The sequence below is a fragment of the Salmo salar genome, chromosome 27 (assembly GCF_965601325.2).
Source record: "Salmo salar chromosome 27, fSalSal1, whole genome shotgun sequence".
Classification (NCBI taxonomy): Eukaryota; Metazoa; Chordata; class Actinopteri; order Salmoniformes; family Salmonidae; genus Salmo; species Salmo salar.
Genome location: NC_138317.1, coordinates 47,650,001 through 47,676,392, shown reverse-complemented (window position 1 = coordinate 47,676,392; position 26,392 = coordinate 47,650,001). Strand labels below are relative to the sequence as shown.

The 26,392-nt window shown below is 43.3% G+C and overlaps 1 protein-coding gene across 1 annotated transcript in view; it reads right to left on the bottom strand.

Annotated features, from left to right (window-relative positions):
• Window positions 1–12,517: 12,517 nt before the first annotated feature.
• LOC106589161 (uncharacterized) overlaps window positions 12,518–26,392 on the bottom strand; it is a 36,472-nt gene continuing 22,597 nt past the window's right edge. Inside the window, exons 7-9 of the mRNA XM_082970284.1 lie at window positions 15,440–15,543; window positions 13,849–13,907; window positions 12,518–12,671 (exon numbers count right to left, since the gene is read on the bottom strand). Of these exons, the coding sequence (XP_082826410.1) occupies window positions 12,619–12,671; window positions 13,849–13,907; window positions 15,440–15,543 (216 nt within the window). The 3' untranslated portion in view covers window positions 12,518–12,618. The remainder of the gene's footprint in view (window positions 12,672–13,848; window positions 13,908–15,439; window positions 15,544–26,392) is intronic.

Sequence of the window (26,392 nt, the reverse complement as noted above, 5' to 3'; positions counted from 1 at the left end):
TTTCTCTTGCTTCTCCTTCATTTTCGAAGAAAGCATTTGTTCAAAACTGTTCAACTATTGTCTTTCTCTCTCTTTGAGTCAATTACCCTACAGAATGCTGTTGAGGCTACTACAAAACAGTCTGTTTTAATAAATTATTTGGTGACATATTTAGGATAGTTTTATCTAAAAAAGAAAGCTTCTTAAATATTTTACAATTTAAATTTGTATCAAATTCACTGAGGAGGATAGTCCTCCCATTCCTCCTCCAAGGAACCCCCCCAACACACACATAAACACACACAGAACACCATCTACAGTACATATGACTGGTGGTAATGTATTCTACAGTACATATGACTGGTGGTAATGTGTTCTACAGTACATATGACTGGTGGTAATGTATTCTACAGTACATATGACTGGTGGTAATGTATTCTACAGTACATATGACTGGTGGTAATGTATTCTACAGTACATATGACTGGTGGTAATGTATTCTACAGTACATATGACTGGTGGTAATGTATTCTACAGTACATATGACTGGTGGTAATGTATTCTACAGTACATATGACTGGTGGTAATGTGTTCTACAGTACATATGACTGGTGGTAATGTATTCTACAGTACATATGACTGGTGGTAATGTATTCTACAGTACATATGACTGGTGGTAATGTATTCTACAGTACATATGGTGGTAATGTGTTCTACAGTACATATGACTGGTGGTAATGTATTCTACAGTACATATGACTGGTGGTAATGTATTCTACAGTACATATGACTGGTGGTGATGTACTGGTGGTGATGATGTAACAGCTGGCTGCACTTTGACTTTGTCTAATATGGCACCCTATTTCCATTCATAGTGCACTACTTTTGACCAGAAGCCCTCTGGCCCCTGGTCTAAAGTAGTGCACTGTGAAGGGGAATAGGGTGCTATTTGGGATGTAACATATGTAACATATGCCGATATTCCCCTGTTTTGGAGGCTTTTTTCTCTCTGATGAGTCATGAGGCATGTATTTGTGATGTACAGTGCCTTTCGGAAAGTATTCAGACCCCAGATTTTTTTTCCACAGAAAGCTACAGCCTTTCTCTAAAATGGATTACATGACATTTTTTCCTTCATCAATCTACACACAATAACCCATAATGACAAAGCAAAAAGAGGTTTTTAAATTTTTTTGCAAATGTTTTACTAATAAAAAAAAAAATATATATATATATTACATTTACATAAGGCCCATGTTAAATAAAGCCTGTTAGATGGCCATGTTAGAAGCCTGGCCCACACTTCACATCTTAAAGCCCACACTTCACATCTTAAAGCCCACACTTCACATCTTAAAGCCCACACTTCACATCTTAAAGCCCACACTTCACATCTTAAAGCCCACACTTCACATCTTAAAGCCCACACTTCACATCTTAAAGCCCACACTTCACATCTTAAAGCCCACACTTCACATCTTAAAGCCCACACTTCACATCTTAAAGCCTACACTTCACATCTTAAAGCCCACACTTCACATCTTAAAGCCTACACTTCACATCTTAAAGCCCACACTTCACATCTTAAAGCCTACACTTCACATCTTAAAGCCCACACTTCACATCTTAAAGCCTACACTTCACATCTTAAAGCCCACACTTCACATCTTAAAGCCCACACTTCACATCTTAAAGCCTACACTTCACATCTTAAAGCCCACACTTCACATCTTAAAGCCTACACTTCACATCTTAAAGCCCACACTTCACATCTTAAAGCCTACACTTCACATCTTAAAGCCCACACTTCACATCTTAAAGCCTACACTTCACATCTTAAAGCCCACACTTCACATCTTAAAGCCTACACTTCACATCTTAATTGAATACTTCCATTACTCTCATGTTCTGCACATCCTCCATCCCCTCCCCCTTCTCACTCCTTCACTCCTCCTCTCCTTCTCCCCTAACCACCTCTCCTCCTCTTCCTCACTTTCCTATTTCCCTCTGCCCTCCTCTCTCTCTCTCTCTTGTGTTATTGCTATGGAGACAGGTTACTGATGGATAATGAATAGAGCTGAGGCTCTTTCACCACACTGAGTGTATTTTTACTGACACTTTTATGAGGCCTCAGGGGCCACACACACATACACACACACACACACACACACACACACACACACACACACACACCCACACACACACACACACACACACACACACACACACACACACACACACACACACACACACACCACACACACACACACACACAGTGAGTGAAAGGGACATATTGGTAAAGGCTCATGGGGTTACAGTGACACACTCACACAAGTACACATTATTTAGAAACAACGCAGGGGAGAAAGAGGGAGAGGAGAGTGGAAAGGAGAGAGAGAGAAGGAGACGGGAAAGGAGACAGAGAGAGGAGGAGAGAGGAAAGGAGACAGAGAGAGTGGAAAGGAGAGAGAGAGAAGGAGACGGAAAGGAGACAGAGAGAGGAGGAGAGAGGAAAGGAGAGAGAGAGAGGAGGAGAGTGGAAAGGAGAGAGAGAGAAGGAGACGGGAAAGGAGACAGAGAGAGGAGGAGAGAGGAAAGGAGAGAGAGAGAGGAGGAGAGTGGAAAGGAGAGAGAGAGAAGGAGACGGGAAAGGAGACAGAGAGAGGAGAGGGAAAGGAGAGAGAGAGAGGAGGAGAGTGGAAAGGAGAGAGAGAGAAGGAGACGGGAAAGGAGACAGAGAGAGGAGGAGAGGTGGAAAGGAGAGAGAGAGAGGAGGAGAGGGGAAAGGAGACAGAGAGGAGGAGGAGAGGGGAAAGGAGAGAGAGAGAGGAGGAGACGGTGAAAGGAGACAGAGAGAGGAGGAGAGAGGAAAGGAGAGAGAGAGGAGGAGGAGAGGGGAAAGGAGAGAGAGAGAAGGAGACGGGAAAGGAGACAGAGAGAGGAGGAGAGTGGAAAGGAGAGAGAGAGAGGAGGAGAGTGGAAAGGAGACAGAGAGAAGGAGAGTGGAAAGGAGAGATGAGGAGAGGGGAAAGGAGAGAGAGAGGAGGAGAGGTGAAAGGAGACAGAGAGAGTGGAGAGGGGAAAGGAGACAGAGAGAGGAGGAGAGAGGAAAGGAGAGAGAGAGAGGAGGAGAGTGGAAAGGAGAGCGAGAGAGGAGGAGAGGTGAAAGGAGACAGAGAGAGGAGGAGAGGGGAAAAGAGACAGAGAGGAGGAGGAGAGGGGAAAGGAGAGAGAAGGAGGAGGAGAGGTGAAAGGAGACAGAGAGAGGAGGAGAGGGGAAAGGAGACAGAGAGGAGGAGGAGAGGAGGAGGAGAGGGGAAAGGAGAGAGAAGGAGGAGGAGAGGGGAAAGGAGACAGAGAGAGGAGGAGAGGGGAAAGGAGAGAGAGATGGAGAGGGGAAAGGAGAGAGAGATGGAGAGGGGAAAGGAGACAGAGAGGAGGAGGAGAGGGGAAAGGAGAGAGAGAGGAGGAGAGGGGAAATGAGACAGAGAGAGGAGGAGAGGGGAAAGGAGAGAGAGATGGAGAGGGGAAAGGAGAGAGAGAGGAGGAGGAGAGGGGAAAAGACAGAGAGGAGGAGGAGAGGGGAAAGGAGACAAAGAGGAGGAGGAGACGGGAAAGGAGACAGAGAGGAGGAGGAGAGGGGAAAGGAGACAAAGAGGAGGAGGAGAGGGGAAAGGAGACAGAGAGGAGGAGGAGAGGGGAAAGGAGACAGAGAGGAGGAGGAGAGGGGAAAGAAGACAGAGAGGAGGAGGAGAGGGGAAAGGAGAGAGAGAGGAGGAGATGAGAAAGGAGATAGGAGGAGGAGAGGGGAAAGGAGCGAGAGAGAGGAGGAGAGTGGAAAGGGGAGGGAGAGAGGAGGAGAGGGGAAAAGAGAGAGAGTGGAGGTGAGGGGAAAAGAGAGAGAGTGGAGGTGAGGGGAAATGAGACAGAGAGGAGGAGGAGAGGGGAAAGGAGAGAGAGGCGAGGAGAGGGGAAAGGAGCCAGAGGGGAAAGGAGACAGAGAGGAGGAGGAGAGGGGAAAGGAGACAGAGATGAGGAGGAGAGGGGAAAGGAGACAGAGGGGAAAGGAGACAGAGATGAGGAGGAGAGGGGAAAGGAGACAGAGATGAGGAGGAGAGGGGAAAGGAGAGACAGGAGGAGAGGGGAAAGGAGACAGAGAGGAGGAGGAGGAGGGAAAGGAGACAGAAGGAAGGAGAGGGGAAAGGAGTGAGAAGAGGAGATGGGAAACGAGACAGGAGGAGAGTGGAAAGGAGAGAGAGAGGAGGAAAGGGGAAAGGAGAGAGAGAGGAGGAGAGAGGACCTGGGGAGTTAAGAAGATGGATCTGGGGAGTTAAAACCTCTAGGGGCTAGGGGGCAGTATTTTCACGGCCAGATGAAAAACATACCCAATTTAAACAGGTTACTACTCTGGCCCAGAAAATAGAATATGCATAGTATAAGTAGATTTGGATAGAAAACACTCTGACGTTTCTAAAACTGATTGAATGGTGTCTGTGAGTATAACATAACTCATATGGCAGGCCAAAAAAATGAGAAAAATTGAGTCAGGAAGTGGGAGAAATTCGAAATGTAGTTTTCTTTTGAATCCCTTGAAAAACTACAATGACATAGGATTTACGTTGCACCTCCTGACTCTTCCATTGGCTGTCAACAATCTTTAGGAACTGCTTTCATCCGTCATCTGTTACCGGGCAGAAAATTCTGGCTCGTTCAATCCCTGGCCAATCAGAGAACAGGTGTCTTATGACGCACATCCACGTGACTTAGCTGTTGTTTTATTTGTTCTTGTATGACTGAATACCTACAGCCCTGTTGTTAAAATTATTGCAGTTTTACGTTAAAAAATACCCTAAAGGATTGATTGTAAACATCGCTTGACGTGTTTCTACAAACGGTAATGGAACTTTTGGCCATTTCGTCTACGGATTTGCGTCCACGCCACATGGCATTGTAAAGTGTTCTGGATGGGTCAACAAAACGGATGTATTTGGAAATAATTTATGGGCTTTGCAGAACAAATGAACATTTCTTGTGGAAGTGGGAGCCCATCCGAGTGCATTCTGCCGAAGATCAGCAAAGGTAAGTAAATATTTCCAACATATTGTTAGAGATTTGTCGACGCCGTGGTTGTAGGCTAACTGTATAGCTTAGCATTGAAGGCTAAGTTCTGTACTCAGAATATTGAACAATGTGCTTTTTCCATAACGTTATTTTGAAATCTGACAAAGTGGTTGCATAAAGGAGTAGATTACCTCTAATTCTTTCAATAATTGTTATAACATTTTTCAACGTTTATGAGTTCTTCTGTAAATTAAATGTGCCTATTCACCGGAAGTTATGGGCAGAAAACGTTTTCTGAACGACACGCGCCAATGTAAAAATTGGGTTTTTGGAAATAAATATAAACTTGATCGAACAAAAAATGCATGTATTGTCTAACATGATGTCCTAGGAGTGTCATCTGATGAAGATTGTCAAAGGTTAGTGCTTAATTTCAGCTGTATATCTGGTTTTGTGATGGCTATCGTGCTTGGAAAATTGCTTTTTTTTTGTTGCTGAGATGCTAAAATAATCTAATGTTTTTCTTTCACCGTAAAACCTTTTTGAAATAAGACAATGTGATTGGATTAACGAGTAGAGTATCTTTAAAATGCCGTATAATACTTGAATTTTAATTTTGAGATTATTTTGTTTTGAATATCGGTTGTTGTCCAACCAATCCCGTTAGCGGGATTGTATCCTCAAGAGGTTTAAGGAGCTGGACCTGGGGAGTGAAGGAGCTGGACCTGGGGAGTGAAGGAGCTGGACCTGGGGAGTGAAGGAGCTGGACCTGGGGAGTGAAGGAGCTGGACCTGGGGAGTGAAGGAGCTGGACCTGGGGAGTGAAGGAGCTGGACCTGGGGAGTGAAGGAGCTGGACCTGGGGAGTGAAGGAGCTGGACCTGGGGAGTGAAGGAGCTGGACCTGGGGAGTGAAGGAGCTGGACCTGGGGAGTGAAGGAGCTGGACCTGGGGAGTGAAGGAGCTGGACCTGGGGAGTGAAGGAGCTGGACCTGGGGAGTTAACCTCTATGGGCAAGGCGGGACGAATTCGTCCCACCTACGTAACAGCCACCTGAATTCAGTGGCGCGATTTTTGAATCGTTTGAAATACTATTACTTCAATTTCTCAAACATATGACTATTTTACAGCTATTTAAAGACAAGACTCTCCTTAATCTAACCACACTGTCCGATTTCAAAAAGGCTTTACAACGAAAGCAAAACATTAGATTATGTCAGGAGAGTGCCCAGCCAGAAATAATCAGACACCCATTTTTCAAGCTAGCATATAATGTCACAAAAACCCAAACCACAGCTAAATGCAGCACTAACCTTTTATGATCTTCATCAGATGACACACCTAGGACATTATGTTATACAATACATGCATGTCTGTTCAATCAAGTTCATATTTATATCAAAAAACAGCTTTTTACATTAGCATGTGACGTTCAGAAAAAGCATACTCCCCGCAAACTTCCGGGGAATTTACTAACAGTTTGCTAAATTACTCACGATAAACGTTCACAAAAAGCATAACAATTATTTTAAGAATTATAGATACATTACTCCTCTATGCACTCGATATGTCCGATTTTAAAATAGCTTTTCGGATGAAGCACATTTTGCAATATTCTAAGTACATAGCCCAGCCATCACGGCTAGCTATTTAGACACCCGGCAAGATTAGCCTTCACCAAAATCCTATTTCCTATAAGAAAAATGTTCTTACCTTTCCTGTTCTTCGTCAGAATGCACTCCCAGGACTTCTACTTCAATAACAAATGTAGGTTTGGTCCCAAATAATCCATCGTTATATCCAAATATCCTCTGTTTTGTTCGTGCGTTCTAGACACTATACGAATGGTAAATAACGGTCGTGCGGATGGCGCATGGCGTGACAAAAAATTTCTAAATATTCCATTACCATACTTCGAAGCATGTCAACCGCTGTTTAAAACCAATTTTTATGCCATTTATCTCGTAGAAAAGCGATAATATTCCGACCGGGAATCTGCAATAAGCTAAACAGCCGAATGAAATTTCTCCACGGGGGCGAATCATGCACGCGCCTCATTCAATGGTCCTCTGATCGGCCACTTGGATAAGGCGATAATCTGTTTCAGCCAGAGGCTGCCTCGTCATCGTTCAGGTTTTTCCCGGGTTCTGAGAGCCTATTGGAGCCCTGGGAATTGTCACGTTACAGCTAAGATCCTTACTCTTCAATAAACAGATGCAAGACGCACGACTCCTTGTCAGACAGGCCACTTCCTGCATGAAACCTTGTCAGGTTTTGGCCTGCCATAGGAGTTCTGTTATACTCACAGACACCATTCAAACAGTTTTAGAAACTTTAGGGTGTTTTCTATCCAAACCTGAACAATAATATGCATATTCTAGCTTCTGAGTTGGTGTGGGAGGCAGTTAAAAATGGGCACATATTTTTTCAAAAATTCTCAATACTGCCCCCTAGCCCAAACAGGTTAAGGAGCTTAAAGAGAAGATATGACATGGTTAAACAAATAGTTTAACCATGCCAAGACAGTGATGAGTGTGGGAGTTGTGTGTGTGTGTGTGTGTGTGTGTGTGTGTGTGTGTCATACAGCTCCTATAACCACCAGCCAATGAACTACCAATAATGACCTTAACCCCTGGTCCATGAGAGATGAGGTCACACAGGGCATGACCTTAACCCCTGGTCCATGAGAGATGAGGTCACACAGGACATGACCTTAACCCTCGCCCAATGAGAGATGAGGTCACACAGGGCATGACCTTAACCCCTGGTCCATGAGAGATGAGGTCACACAGGACATGACCTTAACCCTCGCCCAATGAGAGATGAGGTCACACAGGGCATGACCTTAACCCCTGGTCCATGAGAGATGAGGTCACACAGGACATGACCTTAACCCCTGCCCAATGAGAGATGAGGTCACACAGGGCATGACCTTAACCCCTGGTCCATGAGAGATGAGGTCACACAGGACATGACCTTAACCCCTGCCCAATGAGAGATGAGGTCACACAGGGCATGACCTTAACCCCTGGTCCATGAGAGATGAGGTCACACAGGACATGACCTTAACCCCTGCCCAATGAGAGATCAGGTCACACAGGGCATGACCTTAACCCCTGGTCCATGAGAGATGAGGTCACACAGGACATGACCTTAACCCCTGCCCAATGAGAGATCAGGTCACACAGGGTATTAGAAAGGAGAAAGCTCTCTGTCAAGTCAGATGCAAAGGTTTTTCCCAAAAATCTTTAAATAGCCTCTTTTGATAACACCTTGACTAGAGAGCTGCGTTCGAATACCAATACTAACATGCTGTATATTTTACATTTACATTTACGTCATTTAGCAGACGCTCTTATCCAGAGCGACTTACAAATTGGTGCATTCACCTTATGATATCCAGTGGAACAACCACTTTACAATAGTGCATCTAAATCTTTTAAGGGGTGGGGGGGTTAGAAGGATTACTTTATCCTATCCCAGGTATTCCTTAAAGAGGTTTGGGTTTCAGGTGTCTCCGAAAGGTGGTGATTGACTCCGCTGTCCTGGCGTCGTGAGGGAGCTTGTTCCACCATTGGGGTGCCAGAGCAGCGAACAGTTTTGACTGGGCTGAGCGGGAACTGTGCTTCCTCAGAGGTAGGGAGGCGAGCAGGCCATGGTGGATGAACGTATATTACTTAATGTGGATATACTACATACTATCTACTATTAGTTGATTTTAGTATACTGTAAACAAACGGCATCCTTTCAGATGAGCGTACTAGCGCTTCGCCTGTCTACCGGAAGTTGATGCTGTTGCTATGCAACCTCTTACTAGCTTGTTAGCATAACAAATTCGTAGGTAGACATTTTAAGACTTCGGGTGTATTTGTTAAATTCAATCTGGAGTGCTCAGAGTGTTGACAGATTGTCCATTTGTAAATTTGGGGGGTGTTTTTGCTCATGGAGCGTTCAGAGCACACACTGGACCCTCTGGCCGAGGAGTAGGGTTGATCCGAGCATTTTGAACTCACAATGGCAGTCAAGCGCCCAAGCTAACTGGCTAACTGGCTAACATTGGCTATCTACCTCCAGACAGATAATGAGAGAACACCCCAATCTGACCATTGTACTCCCCCTAGCAGAGCTGGTTAGGCTGTTTTCATGTTATCCAGAACATTGGTGACTGTTACTGTGCTGCTGGCAATTTAATTATTTTGCCGACGTTTACTGACACCGGCCGTATTCAACTGGTGTTGAGCGTTCGCAAATTCAGCAGTTATTCTGCGCTCTGGTACTCAGACGAGAGTGCTCTAGAATCGGTGTTGATAGCCAGAGTGAATTTACGAACGCACCCGATTGTCAGCCAACATTTTATTTATTTTATTTATTTCACCTTTATTTAACCAGGTAGGCCAGCTGAGAACAAGTTCTCATTTACAACTGCGACCTGGCCAAGATAAAGCTAAAGCAGTGCGACAAAAACAACAACACAGAGTTACACATGGAATAAACAACAACACAGAGTTACACATAAACAAACGTACAGTCAATAACATATTAGAACAATCTATGCTCAGTGTGTGCAAATGTATAAGAATAGGGAGGTAAGGCGATAAATAGGCCATAGAGGTGAAATAATTACAATGTAGCATTAACACTGGAGTGATAGATGAGCAGATGATGATGATGTGCAAGTAGAGATACTGGGGTGCAAAGGAGCAAGAGGATAAATAACAATGTGGGGATGAGGTAGAGAGATAGATGAGCTATTTACAGATGGGCTGTGTACAGGTGCAGTGATCTGTGAGCTGCTCTGACAGCTGGTGCTTAAAGCTAGTGAGGGTGATATGAGTCTCCAGCTTCAGTGATTTTTGCAATTTGTTCCAGTCATTGGCAGCAGAGAACTGGAAGGAAAGGCGCCGAAAGAAAGTGTTGGCTTTGGGGGTGACCAGTGAGATATACCTGCTGGAGCGTGTGCTACAGGTGGGTGCTGCTATGGTGACCAGTGAGCTGAGATAAGGCGGAGCTTTACCTAACAAAGACCTATAGATGACCTGGAGCCAGTGGGTTTGGCGACGGGTATGAAGCGAGGGCCAACCAACGAGAGCATACAGGTCGCAGTGGTGGGTAGTGTATGGGGCTTTGGTGACAAAACGGATGGCAATGTGACAGACTGCATCCAGCTTGTTGAGTAGGGTATTGGAGGCTATTTTGTAAATGACATCGCCGAAGTCAAGGATCGGTAGGATAGTCAGTTTTACGAGGCTATGTTTAGCAGCATGAGGGAAGGATGCTTTGTTGCAAAATAGGAAGCCGATTCTAAATTTAATTTTGGATTTGAGATGCTTAATGTGAGTCTGGAAGGAGAGTTTACAGTCTAACCAGACACCTAGGTATTTGTAGTTGTCCACATAGTCAGAACCGGCCAGAGTAGTGATGCTAGTCGGGCGGGAGGGTGCTGGGCAGCGATCGGTTGAAGAGCATGCATTTAGTTTTACTAGCATTTAAGAGCAGTTGGAGGCCACGGGAGGAGTGTTGAATGGGATTGAAGGTCGTTTGGAGGTTTGATAACACAGTGTCCAAAGACGGACCAGATGTATACAGAATGGTGTCATCTGTAAGGTAACGCATTCGAAAAAGTAATTACTTTATCAAATAGCTCAACATAATTAGTTAAAGTAACGAGTTTGTATCTGCTCTCATTGGGCTTCAGTTGCATTTTTTTTTTTTTTTTGCAATTCACATCACAAATAGTTTGGTTAGTGCATTTAGTAAGATTATTCAAACACAGCTTACATTTGTGTTTATGGTAAATATTAAGGGTAGTTGTTAATATAGTATTAGGTGTCCGTGTACTTCCCATCCCATAAACACAACCATCTCCTCATCCATCGGTGTTCATGAATAAAGACTTTAGTCTTTCCCTCATCTTATCATCATAGTCAGGGAAGAAGAAAGATCACCAAGGGATTATGGGACATCAGGATGCAGCTTTTTCCTCCTCAGAGCAACGACGAGCTTTATGAATCAAACACCAATGATCCCACAGCCTGCGGAACCACACGTCGATTACCCTCAAATTATCTATGGAAAATGATCACTATACAAGCCCAGTAATTAGCCAATCAAACCAAACCACCAACAGTCTGAATCAACAAAACAACAGTCTGAATCAACAAAACAACAGTCTGAATCAACAAAACAACAGTCTGAATCAACAAAACAACAGTCTGAATCAACAACAGTCTGAATCAACAAAACAACAGTCTGAATCAACAAAACAACAGTCTGAATCAACAAAACAACAGTCTGAATCAACAACAGTCTGAATCAACAAAACAACAGTCTGAATCAACAAAACAACAGTCTGAATCAACAAAACAACAGTCTGAATCAACAAAACAACAGTCTGAATCAACAAAACAACAGTCTGAATCAACAACAGTCTGAATCAACAAAACAACAGTCTGAATCAACAAAACAACAGTCTGAATCAACAACAGTCTGAATCAACAAAACAACAGTCTGAATCAACAAAACAACAGTCTGAATCAACAAAACAACAGTCTGAATCAACAAAACAACAGTCTGAATCAACAACAGTCTGAATCAACAAAACAACAGTCTGAATCAACAAAACAACAGTCTGAATCAACAACAGTCTGAATCAACAAAACAACAGTCTGAATCAACAACAGTCTGAATCAACAAAACAACAGTCTGAATCAACAAAACAACAGTCTGAATCAACAAAACAACAGTCTGTGTGAAGTGTGATATTGTTGAAATACAACAAAGTAATACCCCCTTTGGAAGTGAGAGAATATAAAATTGTAAGTGTGCTTAATATTTCACTGGCCTGATGAAATATGCATTGTAGCCCAGAACGGAGGAAAAATGCAATGATTTGAAATGCATTATTTATTCATATAAACCTGGGGTGGATCGAGGCCTGAATGCTGATTGGCTGACAGACGTGGTATACCACAGGTATGACAAAACATTTATTTTTACTCCTCTAAAGATGTTGGTAACCAGTTTACAATATAAAATACGGCACGACGGGGATTTTGGGGTATACGGCTAATATAGCAAGGCTAAGGGATGTAGCCCGTGCTGTACTCTGCGTTGCGTCGTGCACAAGAACGGCCCACAGTCGTGGTAAATTGGTCATATACCACACCCTCTTGGGCCTTATTACTTCATTTGACCGTGATTGGCCTGAGGGGCATTCTAGAGCGTGCGTCATTTCCCTATAATGCACGGTATATCAGCGCGGTAGAACCCAATGGTTACGGTCCATTTGTACATGTTCTATATCTGAGCTGCTTTTTCATCATATCAAGCTGTATAAAAATAAACATTTAAAAAAACATTCATTACAAAGTTAAAATAGAGATGGTTGAATTTATTTTATAACATTATTCGCTCCAATCTAAAGTAAGAACACCAACAAAAAGGAAAGTAAGTATTTATTACAAAGCTAAAAAACAGAGGCAAACTAATTAATGTACTAATTAAACAATAATATTTTTTTTAAAAAGAAACATAAACCAAAATCGAAGACGAATCATTTAAAATGGCCGCCGTCTCGTTGGGTTAGAAGATGTTCCGTTTGGGACCTCGGTCGGCCCGGGTGAATCCTGGCGGTGCTGTAGGGTGGGATGGGAGAGGGGTATCAGTACCACTGGGATGGCTGTGCTGTCAGCTGACAAAGAGGTCAACAAAAGGCAGACTGTTAGCTAATAGTTTGCTAACTGTTTTCTGTTAGCTTGTAAACATAATGTGTCTTCTAATTCATGGTATCATTGAAATAGAACAAAATGGTATTCAGTTGAATACCAATATTCAGTTGAAAGCTGTTTAATTAAAGCAATTGCTTCTGACATTTGACATTTGAATGTACGCTGTTAAAAATCATTCAACAAGCAGTGTTTAAAAAAATTAAATAAAAATCAGTTTGTCAAAAGTCAATACAGCGTACGCCTGGTTAAACACATGTGGATTCCATGCTGAGCCCAACGGGGCTAGACGAGGGACAATCCCTGGAATCAAACATTACATCTATACTGTCTAGGGGCAAGCGCATTATCTGCCTAATAAAGTCACACACACACACACACACACACACACACACACACACACACACACACACACACACACACACACACACACACACACACACCATAATGTGATGTCAGATATTTTTATGAAAAGTCTATCTTAAAAGGACGTCAGTGTTTCTTAGAACACAGCGTGCCCTACTCAATGTTTTACCAAGGTGAAGGATTACAAACTCTGATTTACCACAGACAGACAGACAGACAGACAGACAGACAGACAGACAGACAGACAGACAGACAGACAGACAGACAGACAGACAGACAGACAGACAGACAGACAGACAGACAGACAGACAGACAGACAGAGGTTATCTGAGGCTAAACATCACAACGGTCTGACAGAGAAAGAGCAACGACAGAGGAGAGGAGAGGAGAGGAGAGGAGAGGAGAGGAGAGGAGAGGAGAGGAGAGGAGAGGAGAGGAGAAAGGAGAAGAAAGGAGAGGAGAGGAGAGGAGAGGAGAGGAGAGGAGAGGAGAGGAGAGGAGAGGAGAGGAGAGGAGAGGAAATTAAATGAGAGGAAATTGCAGACAGAGTGGCTTAATAACAGTTAGTGGATTTTTTTCTTTCTCTCCTTCTTTTCTTTCCTTTTCTTTAGAACCAAAATGGGTACTGAACCGTCAAATGCCATGGCGGAGATCTCTCACCTTTACCTTGTCGCTGACGTAGCCTCGGCCACAGCCACACAACACAGCTAATCAACCTTACCGTTTACCGGACACCGGCTTCCCAAACCCACTGCAGTCACTCGCTCCACTAAAGTCTCGCTGCATGGAGAGAACAAATCAAAAAAGGTAGAGTGTAAGAAAGAAAAAGAGAGACACAATTCCAAAACAGAGAGAGGAGAGAGAGTTCAAAAACAAATCCAATTGTGATAAACTCCCATATCTACTGGGTGAAATACCACAGTGTGACATCACAGCAGCAAGATGTGTGACCTGTTACCACAAGAAAAGGGCAACCAGTGAAGAACAAACACCATTTTAAATACAAACAATATTTATGTTTATTTATTTTCCCTTTTGTACTTTAACCATTTGCACATCGTTACAACACTGTATATATAGACAGTATTTGAAATGTCTATTATTTTGAAACTTGTGAGTGTAATGTTAACAGTTCATTTTATTGTTTATTTCATTTTTGTTTATTATCCATTTCACTTGCTTTGGCAATGTTAACATATGTTTCCCATGACAATAAAGCCCCTTGAATTGAATTGAGAGAGAGAGAGAGAGAGAGAGAGGGTGGAGAAAAGGAGAGAGAGGGGGATAGGTGGAGAGAGAGGGAGGGAGAGAGAGAGGGGTAGAGAGAGAGAGAGGGGGGGTGGTGGAGAAATAGAGAGAGAGAGAGGAGAGGGTGGAGAAAAGGAGAGAGAGGGGGATAGGTGGAGAGAGAGGGAGGGAGAGAGAGAGGGGTAGAGAGAGAGAGAGAGAGAGAGAGGGGGGGTGGTGGAGAAATAGAGAGAGAGAGAGGAGAGGGTGGAGAAAAGGAGAGAGTGGGGGATAGGTGGAGAGAGAGGGAGGGAGAGAGAGAGGGGTAGAGAGAGAGAGAGGGGGTGGTGGAGAAATAGAGAGAGAGAGAGCGAGAGAGGGGGGTGGTGGTGAAAAAAGGGGGAGTGAGAGGGGGGTGGTGGAAAAATAGAGAGAGAAAGAGGGGGTGGTGGAGAAATAGAGAGAGAGAGAGAGAGAGAGAGAGAGAGGGGGTGGTGGAGAAATAGAGGGAGAGATAAATTGGGAAGGTGGAGAAAGAGCTAGAGGAGGGGGTGGAGAAATGAGGGGTGGAGTTAGAGAGAGAGAGAGGCGGGGTGGAGAGAGAGAGGGGGGGTGGAGAGAGAGAGAGAGAGAGAGAGAGAGAGGGGGGTGGAGAGAGAGGGGGGGTGGAGAGAGAGGGGGGTTGGAGAGAGAGGGGGGTAGGTGGACAGAGAGAGAGGGGGGTAGGTGGACAGAGAGAGAGAGAGAGAGAGAGAGAGAGGAGGGGGTGGGGAGAGAGAGAAGGGGGTGGAGAGAGAGAGGGAGGGTGGTGGATAAAGAGAGGGGGGGTGGGGTGGTGGAGAAACAGATATAGAGAGAGGGGGTGGAGAGAGAGGGGTGGTAGAGAGAGAGAGAGAGAGAGAGGGGATGGAGAGAGAGAGAGAGAGAGGGGTAGAGAGAGAGAGAGGGGTGGAGAGAGAGAGAGGGGTGGAGAGAGAGAGGGGTGGAGAGAGAGAGGGAGGGTGGTGGATAAAGAGAGAGATGGGGTGGGTGGTGGAGAAAGTGTGCAGTGAGTGAGTGAGTGTGTTTGTGTGGTCTCTCTGTACCTGTACAGGTGAGGCATGGGCTTCTGGGAGTGTCCGTCCCCAGACATGCAGCCAGGGTCAAGGGACATTCTAGTTGTCATCCCGGATGTCCTGACATCACAGCCCTGGAAGAACAAACCACACTACTGGTTAGTAGATCAAATCAAACATTATTTGTCACATGCGCTGAATACAACAGGTGGAGACCTCACAGTGAAATGCTGAATACAACAGGTGTAGTAGACCTCACAGTGAAATGCTGAATACAACAGGTGTAGTAGACCTCACAGTGAAATGCTGAATACAACAGGTGTAGTAGACCTCACAGTGAAATGCTGAATACAACAGGTGTAGTAGACCTCACAGTGAAATGCTGAATACAACAGGTGTAGTAGACCTCACAGTGAAATGCTGAATACAACAGGTGTAGTAGACCTCACAGTGAAATGCTGAATACAACAGGTGTAGTAGACCTCACAGTGAAATGCTGAATACAACAGGTGTAGTAGACCTCACAGTGAAATGCTGAATACAACAGGTGGAGACCTCACAGTGAAATGCTGAATACAACAGGTGTAGTAGACCTCACAGTGAAATGCTGAATACAACAGGTGTAGCAGACCTCACAGTGAAACGCTGAATACAACAGGTGTAGTAGACCTCACAGTGAAATGCTGAATACAACAGGTGTAGTAGACCTCACAGTGAAATGCTGAATACAACAGGTGTAGTAGACCTCACAGTGAAATGCTGAATACAACAGGTGTAGTAGACCTCACAGTGAAATGCTGAATACAACAGGTGTAGTAGACCTCACAGTGAAATGCTGAATACAACAGGTGTAGTAGACCTCACAGTGAAATGCTGAATACAACAGGTGTAGTAGACCTCACAGTGAAATGCTGAATACAACAGGTGGAGACCTCACAGTGAAATGCTGAATACAACAGGTGTAGTAGACCTCACAGTGAAATGCTGAATACAACAGGTGTAGTAGACCTCACAGTGAAATGCTGAATACAACAGGTGTAGTAGACCTCACAGTGAAATGCTGAATACAACAGGTGTAGCAGACCTCACAGTGAAACGCTGAATACAACAGGTGTAGTAGACCTCACAGTGAAATGCTGAATACAACAGGTGTAGTAGACCTCACAGTGAAATGCTGAATACAACAGGTGTAGTAGACCTCACAGTGAAATGCTGAATACAACAGGTGTAGTAGACCTCACAGTGAAATGCTGAATACAACAGGTGTAGTAGACCTCACAGTGAAATGCTGAATACAACAGGTGTAGCAGACCTCACAGTGAAACGCTTACTGACAAGCCAACAGCGCAGTTCAAGAAGAGTTAAGAAAATATTTACCAAGTAGACTAAAATAAAAAGTAACACAATAAAAATAACAATAACGAGACTATATACAGGGTGTACCGGTCCCGAGTCAGTGTGGAGATTATATACAGGGGGTACCGGTCCCGAGTCAGTGTGGAGATTATATACAGGGGGTACCGGTCCCGAGTCAGTGTGGAGATTATATACAGGGGGTACCGGTCCCGAGTCAGTGTGGAGATTATATACAGGGGGTACCGGTACAGGGGAAAGGGTTTTTGTTGTGCCTTCTTCACGACTGTCTTGGTGTGTTTGGACCATGATAGTTCGTTGGTAACGTGGACACCAGGGAAGTTGAAACTCTCGACCCGCTCCACTTTCTGGTTTTAGTTAGTTAGCAGCCATTTTTAAAGGAAGTCAACATGTCATGACAGTGTTCACCAGGGATAAACAGGCCACTCTCAGATCGTCACATCACTAGTGTGAAAATCACTGTAGAGCAACTAGGCTGGTGATGTTTTCTCTTCTGCCTCTATGGTGGTGTTGCTTAGCTACACACTAGCCTCATCCTTCATCCCTCATCCCCCTCTTCATCAAATCACTCTCTCTGTCCCTCGTTCCCTACTCTATCCCTCTGTTCAACAGCTGGTGAGGGTAAAGACAGGAGGAGACAGGAGGTTAAGAAGACACCCAGACGGAGAGATACTGTGCTCCTCTTTCTGCACGGTCGCTTCCTGTTCCGCTGTGTTCTACAGAGTTCTACAGTCTCTCTCTTTATTTCTATCTTTCTCTCTCTTTATTTCTATCTTTCTATCTTTCTCTCTCTTTATTTCTATCTCTCTCTCTGACACACTCACACACACTTGTTTGTATCGTGACATCCATAGGCAACTATGATCTGAGGATTAAAAAAATAATAATTATTTCACCTTTATTTAACCAGGTAGGCCAGTTGAGAACAAGTTCTCATTTACAACTGCGACCTGGCCAAGATAAAGCATAGCAATTTGACACATACAACAACACAGAGTTACACATAAACAAACATACAGTCAATGATACAGTAGAACAAAAGAAAACAAAAAGTCTATATACAGTGAGTGGAAATGAGGTAAGTTAAGGCAATAAATAGGCCATGGTGGCGAAGTAATTACAATATAGCAATTAAACACTGGAATGGTAGATGTGCAGAAGATGAATGTGCAAGTAGAGATACTGGGGTGCAAAGGAGCAAGATAAATAAATAAATACAGTATGGGGATGAGGTAGTTGGATGGGCTAATTACAGATGGGCTATGTACAGGTGCAGTGATCTGTGAGCTGCTCTGACAGCTGATGCTTAAAGTTAGTGAGGGAGATATGAGTCTCCAGCTTCAGAGATTTTTGCAGTTCGTTCCAGTCATTGGCAGCAGAGAACTGGAAGGAAAGGCGGCCAAAGGAGGAATTGGCTTTGGGGATGATCAGAGAGATATACCTGCTGGAGCACGTGCTACAGGTGGGTGTTGCTATGGTGACCAGTGAGCTGAGGCGGGGCTTTACCTAGCAGGGTCTTGTAGATGACCTGGAGCCAGTGGGTTTGGCGACGGGTATGAAGCGAGGGCCAGCCAACGAGAGCGTACATGTCGTAGTGGTGGGTAGTATATGGGGCTTTGGTGACAAAACAGATGGCAATGTGACAGACTGCATCCAATTTGTTGAGTAGAGTGTTGGAGGCCATTTACCCGCGTGTCACATTTAATATCTTCCCCCAGCCTGTTGCATTAGTCATAGAGACCCCGTGATGCCACTGTGACAATCAGTCACTATAGGACATCTATTTATGGGAGTTGATTAACAAAATACTACCACTGCCAACGTTTTAATAAGTGCATATATGCAAAGTGCAAACGCTTTACATTTGCATCACATTAACATATAATGTATAGGGGTTATTTTAATCAAAGCCCTATTCAAATACATCAGTGTTAATAGCTCCACATTTCGTGACCGTCAGTCCAAAGTAATATCATTTATCCGAATGGCTTTTAATTAATCCCAACCTTCATCGGGTCACTTCATCCAAAGAGATGCCACGTCTCTAAAAACATTAGCGGTGGAATTCCCAGAGAAATAGTTTCCGTCTACCAGTTTCAATTCCAACCGTTGGTCACCTCACTTCCTCGTCATTTCAAACCCCACGATGACGGTGAATCAATGCGGAAAACTGATTGGATTTACAATTAGTCATCAACATAAAAGGGCATTTCGTCTTTTTTTTCCCCATCCAACTTTTAACCTAAATCCAATGACATGGTGAATGGTTTTGGTTGATTTCATGTTGAATTCACGTTAGTTGAAGACTTTATCAAATGTAAATCAAAGCTAGACGTTTCACTGATTTCTGTTTCTGTCGGCAGGTTTGAATTCCCACCGTTTCTCACCTCGCCAACACCAGGCAGAGTAGTTTATGGCTACCAGTTTGGGAGGGGAACGCGTCTGTCTGTCTGTCTGTCTGTCTGTCTGTCTGTCTGTCTGTCTGTCTGTCTGTCTGTCTGTCTGTCTGTCTGTCTGTCTGTCTGTCTTGCTCTCTCTCTCAATCTCTGTCTGTCTGTCTGTCTTGCTCTCTCTCTCAATCTCTGTCTGTCTGTCTGTCTGTCTGTCTGTCTGTCTGTCTGTCTGTCTGTCTGTCTGTCTGTCTGTCTGTCTGTCTTGCTCTCTCTCTCAATCTCTGTCTGTCTGTCTGTCTGTCTGTCTGTCTGTCTGTCTGTCTGTCTGTCTGTCTGTCTGTCTGTCTGTCTGTCTGTCTGTCTGTCTGTCTGTCTGTCTGTCTTGCTCTCTCTGTCTGTCTGTCTGTCTGTCTGTCTGTCTGTCTTGCTCTCTCTCTCTCTCAATCTCTGTCTGTCTGTCTTGCTCTCTCTCTCTCTCAATCTCTGTCTGTCTGTCTTGCTCTCTCTCTCTCTCAATCTCTGTCTGTCTGTCTTGCTCTCTCTCTCTCTCAATCTCTGTCTGTCTGTCTGTCTGTCTGTCTGTCTGTCTGTCTGTCTGTCTGTCTGTCTGTCTGTCTGTCTGTCTGTCTGTCTGTCTGTCTGTCTGTCTTGCTCTCTCTCTCAATCTCTGTCTGTCTGTCTGTCTGTCTGTCTGTCTGTCTGTCTGTCTTGCTCTCTCTCTCAATCTCTGTCTGTCTGTCTTGCTCTCTCTCTCAATCTCTGTCTGTCTGTCTGTCTGTCTGTCTGTCTGTCTGTCTGTCTGTCTGTCTGTCTGTCTGTCTGTCTGTCTGTCTGTCTGTCTGTCTGTCTGTCTGTCTGTCTGTCTGTCTGTCTGTCATGTCCCTCCACAACAAGAGAATGTCCCTCACTAGAAAGAGGAAGGTGTTGATCTCTGTCTGTCTGTCTATCCTTCTGATTGGCTATCAGGCCTTTGGTTTCAGTCAAACTGGGAAAAAAAGAGGCCCGTTATGCAACTATCAGTGAGATAGGACGAGGTAAGAGTTAGTTTTAATCAGAGGGACAGGACGAGGTAAGAGTTAGTTTTAATCAGAGGGACTGGACGGGGTAAGAGTTAGTTTTAATCAGAAGGATAGGACGGGGTAAGAGTTAGTTTTAATCAGAGGGACAGGACGAGGTAAGAGTTAGTTTTAATCAGAGGGACTGGACGGGGTAAGAGTTAGTTTTAATCAGAGGGACTGGACGGGGTAAGAGTTAGTTTTAATCAGAGGGATAGGACGGGGTAAGAGTTAGTTTTAATCAGTGGGCTATAGCCTAATACACCTGCAGCAAACACTACAGTACACTTTATCATGCAACACACACACACACACACACACACACACACATCAACTCCAGCACACACACTAGATACTAGCTCAGGCTAATCAAACCTTTTAGTACATTATGAATACTAATGATGAATACCAATGACCAAGAAGCATATATATATATATATATATATATATATATATATATATATATATATATAACAGATGAAGAGACAGAGAGACATAATTCACAGTGCAACCAGCATGCATTGCTGCCGCAGGCTATACACACACACAGAAGAAAGCTCTCCGACCCAATGCGCTGGCACTGTGGGAAACAAGATGCAAACCGCTGATTCCAAAGATAGTTACGCAGTCCTTCGTAGAAAATGGGCCAGAATCACAATGTTTATATAATTACACAGTCCTTTATAGAAAATGGGCCAGAATCACAATGACTATAAAACTGCTACAGAATGTTAAGAATAGTTAGTTGATGCAGAGAAAACACAGCGGCAGTAAAACAACATAGAAAGTGTGAGGAAAAACTGTTCAGGTATTGTATGACATTCTAACTGTTTGTTTACATAAACAAGCATCGACAACAACAACAAAGTCCTTCTAAAGCACCAGATGAGTTACAGTAGAAGTCGAAAGTTTACATACACCTTAGCCAAATACATTTAAAACTCAGTTTTTCACAATTCAAGACATTTAATCTTGGTAAAATATTCTGTGACTTAGATCAGTTAGGATCACCACTTTATTTAAAGAATGTGAAATGTCAGAATAATAGTTGAGAGTTATTTATTTGAGCTTTTATTTCTTTCATCACATTCCCAGTGGGTCAGAAGTTTACATACACTCAATTAGTATTTGGTAGCATTGCCTTTAAATTGTTTAACTTGGATCAAGCTTTTCGTGTAACCTTCCACATGCATCCCACAATAAGTTGGATGAATTTTGACCCATTCCTCCTGACAGAGCTGGTGTAACTGAGTCAAGTTTGTAGGCATCCTTGCTCACACACACTTTTCAGTTCTGCCCACACATTTTCTATGGGATTGAGGTCAGGGCTTTGTGATGGCCACTCCAATACCTTTGTTGTCCTTAAGCCATTTTGCCACAACTTTGGAAGTATGCTTGGGGTCATTGTCCATTTGGAAGACTCATTTGCGACCAAGCTTTAACTTCCTGACTGATGTCTTGAGATGTTGCTTCAATATACCCACATAATTTTCCCTCCTCATGATGCCATCTATTTTGTGAAGTGCACCAGTCCCTCCTGCAGCAAAGCACCCCAACAACATGATGCTGCCACCCCCGTGCTTCACGGTTGGAATGGTGTTCTTTGGCTTGCAAGCCTCCCCCTTTTTCCTCCAAACATAACGATGGTCATTATGGCCAAACAGTTCTATTTTTGTTTCATCAGACCAGAGGACATTTATCCAGAAAGTACGATCTTTGTCCCCATGTGCAGTTGCAAACCGTAGTCTGGCTTTTTTATGGCGGTTTTGGAGCAGTGGCTTCTTTCTTGCTGAGTGGCCTTTCAGGCTATGTCAATATAGGACTCGTTTTACTGTGGATATAGATAATTTTGTACCTGTTTCCTCCAGCATCTTCACAAGGTCCTTTGCTGTGGTTCTGGGATTGATTTGCAATTTTCGCACCAAAGTACGTTCATCTCTAGGGGACAGAATGCATCTCCTTCCTGAGCGGTATGATGGCTTCATGGTCGCATGGTGTTTATACTTGCATACTATTGTTTGTACAGATGAATGTGGTTCCTTCAGGCATTTTGAAATTGCTCCCAAGGATGAACCAGACTTGTGGAGGTCTAGAATTAGTTTTCTGAGGTCTTGGCTGATTTCTTTTCATTTTCCCATGATGTCAAGCAAAGAGGCACTGAGTTTGAAGGTAGGCCTTGAAAAACATCCACAGGTTCACCTCCAATTGACTCAAATTATGTAAATTAGCCCATCAGAAGCTTCTAAAGCCATGACATCATTTTCTGGAATTTTCCAAGCTGTTTAAAGGCACAGTCAACTTAGTGTATGTTAACTTCTGACCCACTGGAATTGTGATACAGTGAATTATAAGCGAAATAATCTGTCTGTAATCAATTGTTGGCAAAATTACTTGTGTCATGCACAAAGTAGATGTTCTAACCGACTTGCCAAAACTATAGTTTGTTAACAAGAAATTTGTGGAGTGGTTGAAAAACGAGTTTTAATGACTCCAACCTAAGTGTATGTAAACTTCTGACTTCACCTGTAAATACACCTTCTCTGCCTTCCTATAGGCCCCAATGTTATTTCAAAGGCCAGAATAAATATATTCACCTTCTCTCCCCTGCTCTAGGCTACAGGATGTAGGCTACAGGAAGTAGGCTAAAGGATATAGGCTAGGAGGAAGTACAAGTACACTGAATGGCCCAAGGAAGTATATGTAGTGTCCATACTGTGTAGGTGGGAATTCATGAGCAGTGGAGAGGGGCTGGCTGCACTGGGGAAGGAAGGAGGGAGGGAGGTAGGAAGGGAGGGAGGGAGCGCAGCGGGAGAGAGAGATTGTCACACGCCACATCTTTGAAGATGGCCTGCCTACCCAGTAATTAGGGCACAGAAGACACGGCACACACACACACACACACACACGCCAGCATGAAATTCACTGTGACACCCATGCCCCCGTCACGACCACCGCAGAGAGAAGAGAGAATAAGAGAATAAAGGAGAGGAGAGAAAGGGGAAGGAGGGAAGTAAGGAGGGATGGAGGGAGGGAAGGAGAGATGGAGGATCAGGGAGGGAGGGAGGGAGGGAGGGAGGGAGGGAGGGAGGGAGGGAGGGAGGGAGGGAGGGAGGGAGGGAGGGAGGGTGAAGGATGATCTCTGAGTGCAGCTCTCTTATGAGGAGCATCCATCAGGAGGTGACACCCGTAGAAATAAACCCCCTTTCCCATATTCAATTACACACAGTGGTACACACACACACACACATGCACACGCAGACACAGAAACACACACAGACGTATACAGTTTCATAAGATAAGTCTAGAATAAAATAGTCTAGAATAAGATAATAGTCTAGAATAAGATAATAGTCAGTAATAAGATGAGTCTAGAACAAGATAAGGGTTTATAGATAATAGTCTAGAATAAGATAAGTCTAGAATAAGATAATAGTCTAGAACAAGTTAAGAGTCTAGAATAAGATAAGGGTTTATAGATAATAGTCTAGAATAAGATAAGTCTAGAATAAGATAATAGTCTAGAATAAGATAACGGTTTATATATAAGTGTCTAGAATAAGATAAGGGTTTATAGATAATAGTCTAGAATAAGATAAGGGTTTATAGATAATAGTCTAGAATAAGATAAGGGTTTATAGATAAGAGTCTAGAATAAGATAAGGGTTTATAGATAATAGTCTAGAATAAGATAAGAGTCTAGAATAAGATAAGGGTTTATAGATAATAGTCTAGAATAAGATAAGGGTTTATACATAATAGTCTAGAATAAGATAAGGGTTTATAGATAATAGTCTAGAATAAGATAAGGGTTTATAGATAATAGTCTAGAATAAGATAAGGGTTTATAGATAATAGTCTAGAATAAGATAAGTGTCAAGTTTGTCGTAAAGATGTGACCAAGGCGCAGCGGGAATGTGTATGCTCATCTTCTTTAATGTGAAGAAAACCAAAACAAACACTTAAACAAAACAACGACGAGAAACAGTCCTGTGAGGCACACAGCTACACAACACGGAACAACTACCCACAACAACCCATAGAAAAACACCCCTACTAAATAGGACCTTCAATTAGAGGCAACGAGGAACAGCTGCCTCCAATTGAAGGTCAACCCACTAAACTAAACATAGAAATAGAAAAACTAGAACGAACATAGAAACATACTAACATAGAACATTAACCAAAAAAAAACGAAACACATAAAACAAACACCCCCTGCCACGCCCTGACCAAACTACAATAACAAACAACCCCTTTTACTGGTCAGGACATGACAATAAGTGTCTAGAATAAGACAAAGGTTTATAGATAATAGTCTAGAATAAGATAAGGGTCTAGAATAAGATAAGGGTTTATAGATAATAGTCTAGAATAAGATAAGGGTTTATAGATTATAGTTTAGAATAAGATAAGGGTTTATAGATAATAGTCTAGAATAAGATAAGGGTCTAGAATAAGATAAGGGTTTATAGATAATAGTCTAGAATAAGATAAGTCTAGAATAAGATAACAGTCTAGAATAAGATAAGGGTTTATAGATAATAGTCTAGAATAAGATAATAGTCTAGAATAAGGTAAGGGTTTTTAGATAGTCTAAAATAAAATAAGGGTTTATAGATAATAGTCTAGAATTAGATAAGAGTCTAGAATAAGATCAAGTATATAATAAGATAAGTCTATATTATGATAATAGTGCATAATGAGATAAGAGTGCAGAATGAGAGAGTGTAGAATAAGATCCCACCCGTGGCCAACCAATAGAGGGTGCACCTGGTCATTTTGGACGTTTTTCAAAAAGTCTTAAAAAAAAAACAGAGTCCCACTTCTCCCTCATCATACATGACAAATAGACCTTCTAGGTTGATTCAGGGCTTAACATAGTGATATATATCATTTGGTCAGTATAAATGCCATATGGACATGGTTCACTGACTTCTGGGTTCGGAAACTGACTTCCTATGTTCATATATGGCAAATGGACATAATATCCTGGTTTGGCACTTTCAATACTTATATATGGCATTTGGGCATTTCTTATGCCATTTGGCCATGGTTCACTGACTTTTGACTTTCTACGGTCATATATTGCAAATGGACAAAACATAGGCCTCATGGACATCTCAATAAAATAAGACAAAGGTATGTTCATACAGTTGTTATATATGCATAAATGACAACAAAAAATGTAAAATGTCAAAAACAGTCCAGAAAACACTTTTATAGAGGGTGATACATTTTAGAATTTCTTTTTCAAATTTTCTAAATTTGACCTTTGGGTCTTGACTTTATGTCCATTAGCAATATGAAAATCTACAGCGGAGCGCACGCACACTTTGGGATTTTTGCAGTATGACACTTGGCATTTGCCATATGCCAGTTGCCATAAGCTTTGAATGAATTGCCGTCCATTTGAGTGGTATTTGCGATCGTGTATATGTTAGAGACTAGTCAAGGATCATATCACGTCCACCTTACTGGCCACCCTAGACCCACTTCAGTTTGCATACCGCCCCAACAGGTCCACAGATTACCCAATCACCATCACACAGCACACTGCCCTATCCCATCTGGACAAAAATAATACCTATGTAAGAATGATGTTCATTGACTACAGCTCAGCATTCAACACCATAGTACCCTCCAAGCTCATCATCAAGCTGCAGGCCCTGGGTCTCAACCCCACCCTGTGAAATTGGGTCCTGGACTTCCTGACGGGCTGCCCCCAGGTGGTGAAGGTAGGAAATAACATCTCTACTTCGCTGACCCTCAACACTGGGGCCCCACAAGGGTGTGTGCTCAGCCCCCTCCTGTACTCCCTGTTCACCCATTACTGCGTGGCCATGCACGCCTCCAACTCAATCATCAAGTTTGCAGACGAAACAACAGTATTATACCAACAACGACGAGACGGCCCACAGGGAGGAGGTGAGGGCCATCGGAGTGTGGTGTCAGGAAAACAACCTTTCACTCAATATCGAAAAAAACTAAGGAGATGATCGTGGACTTCAGGAAACACCAGAGAGAGTACCGAAGGGACAGCAGTGGAGAAGATGGAAAGTTTTACGTTCCTCGGCATACACATCACAGACAAACGGAAACGGTCCACCCACACAGACAGTGTTGTGAAGAAGGCACAACAGCGCCTCTTCAACCTCATGAGG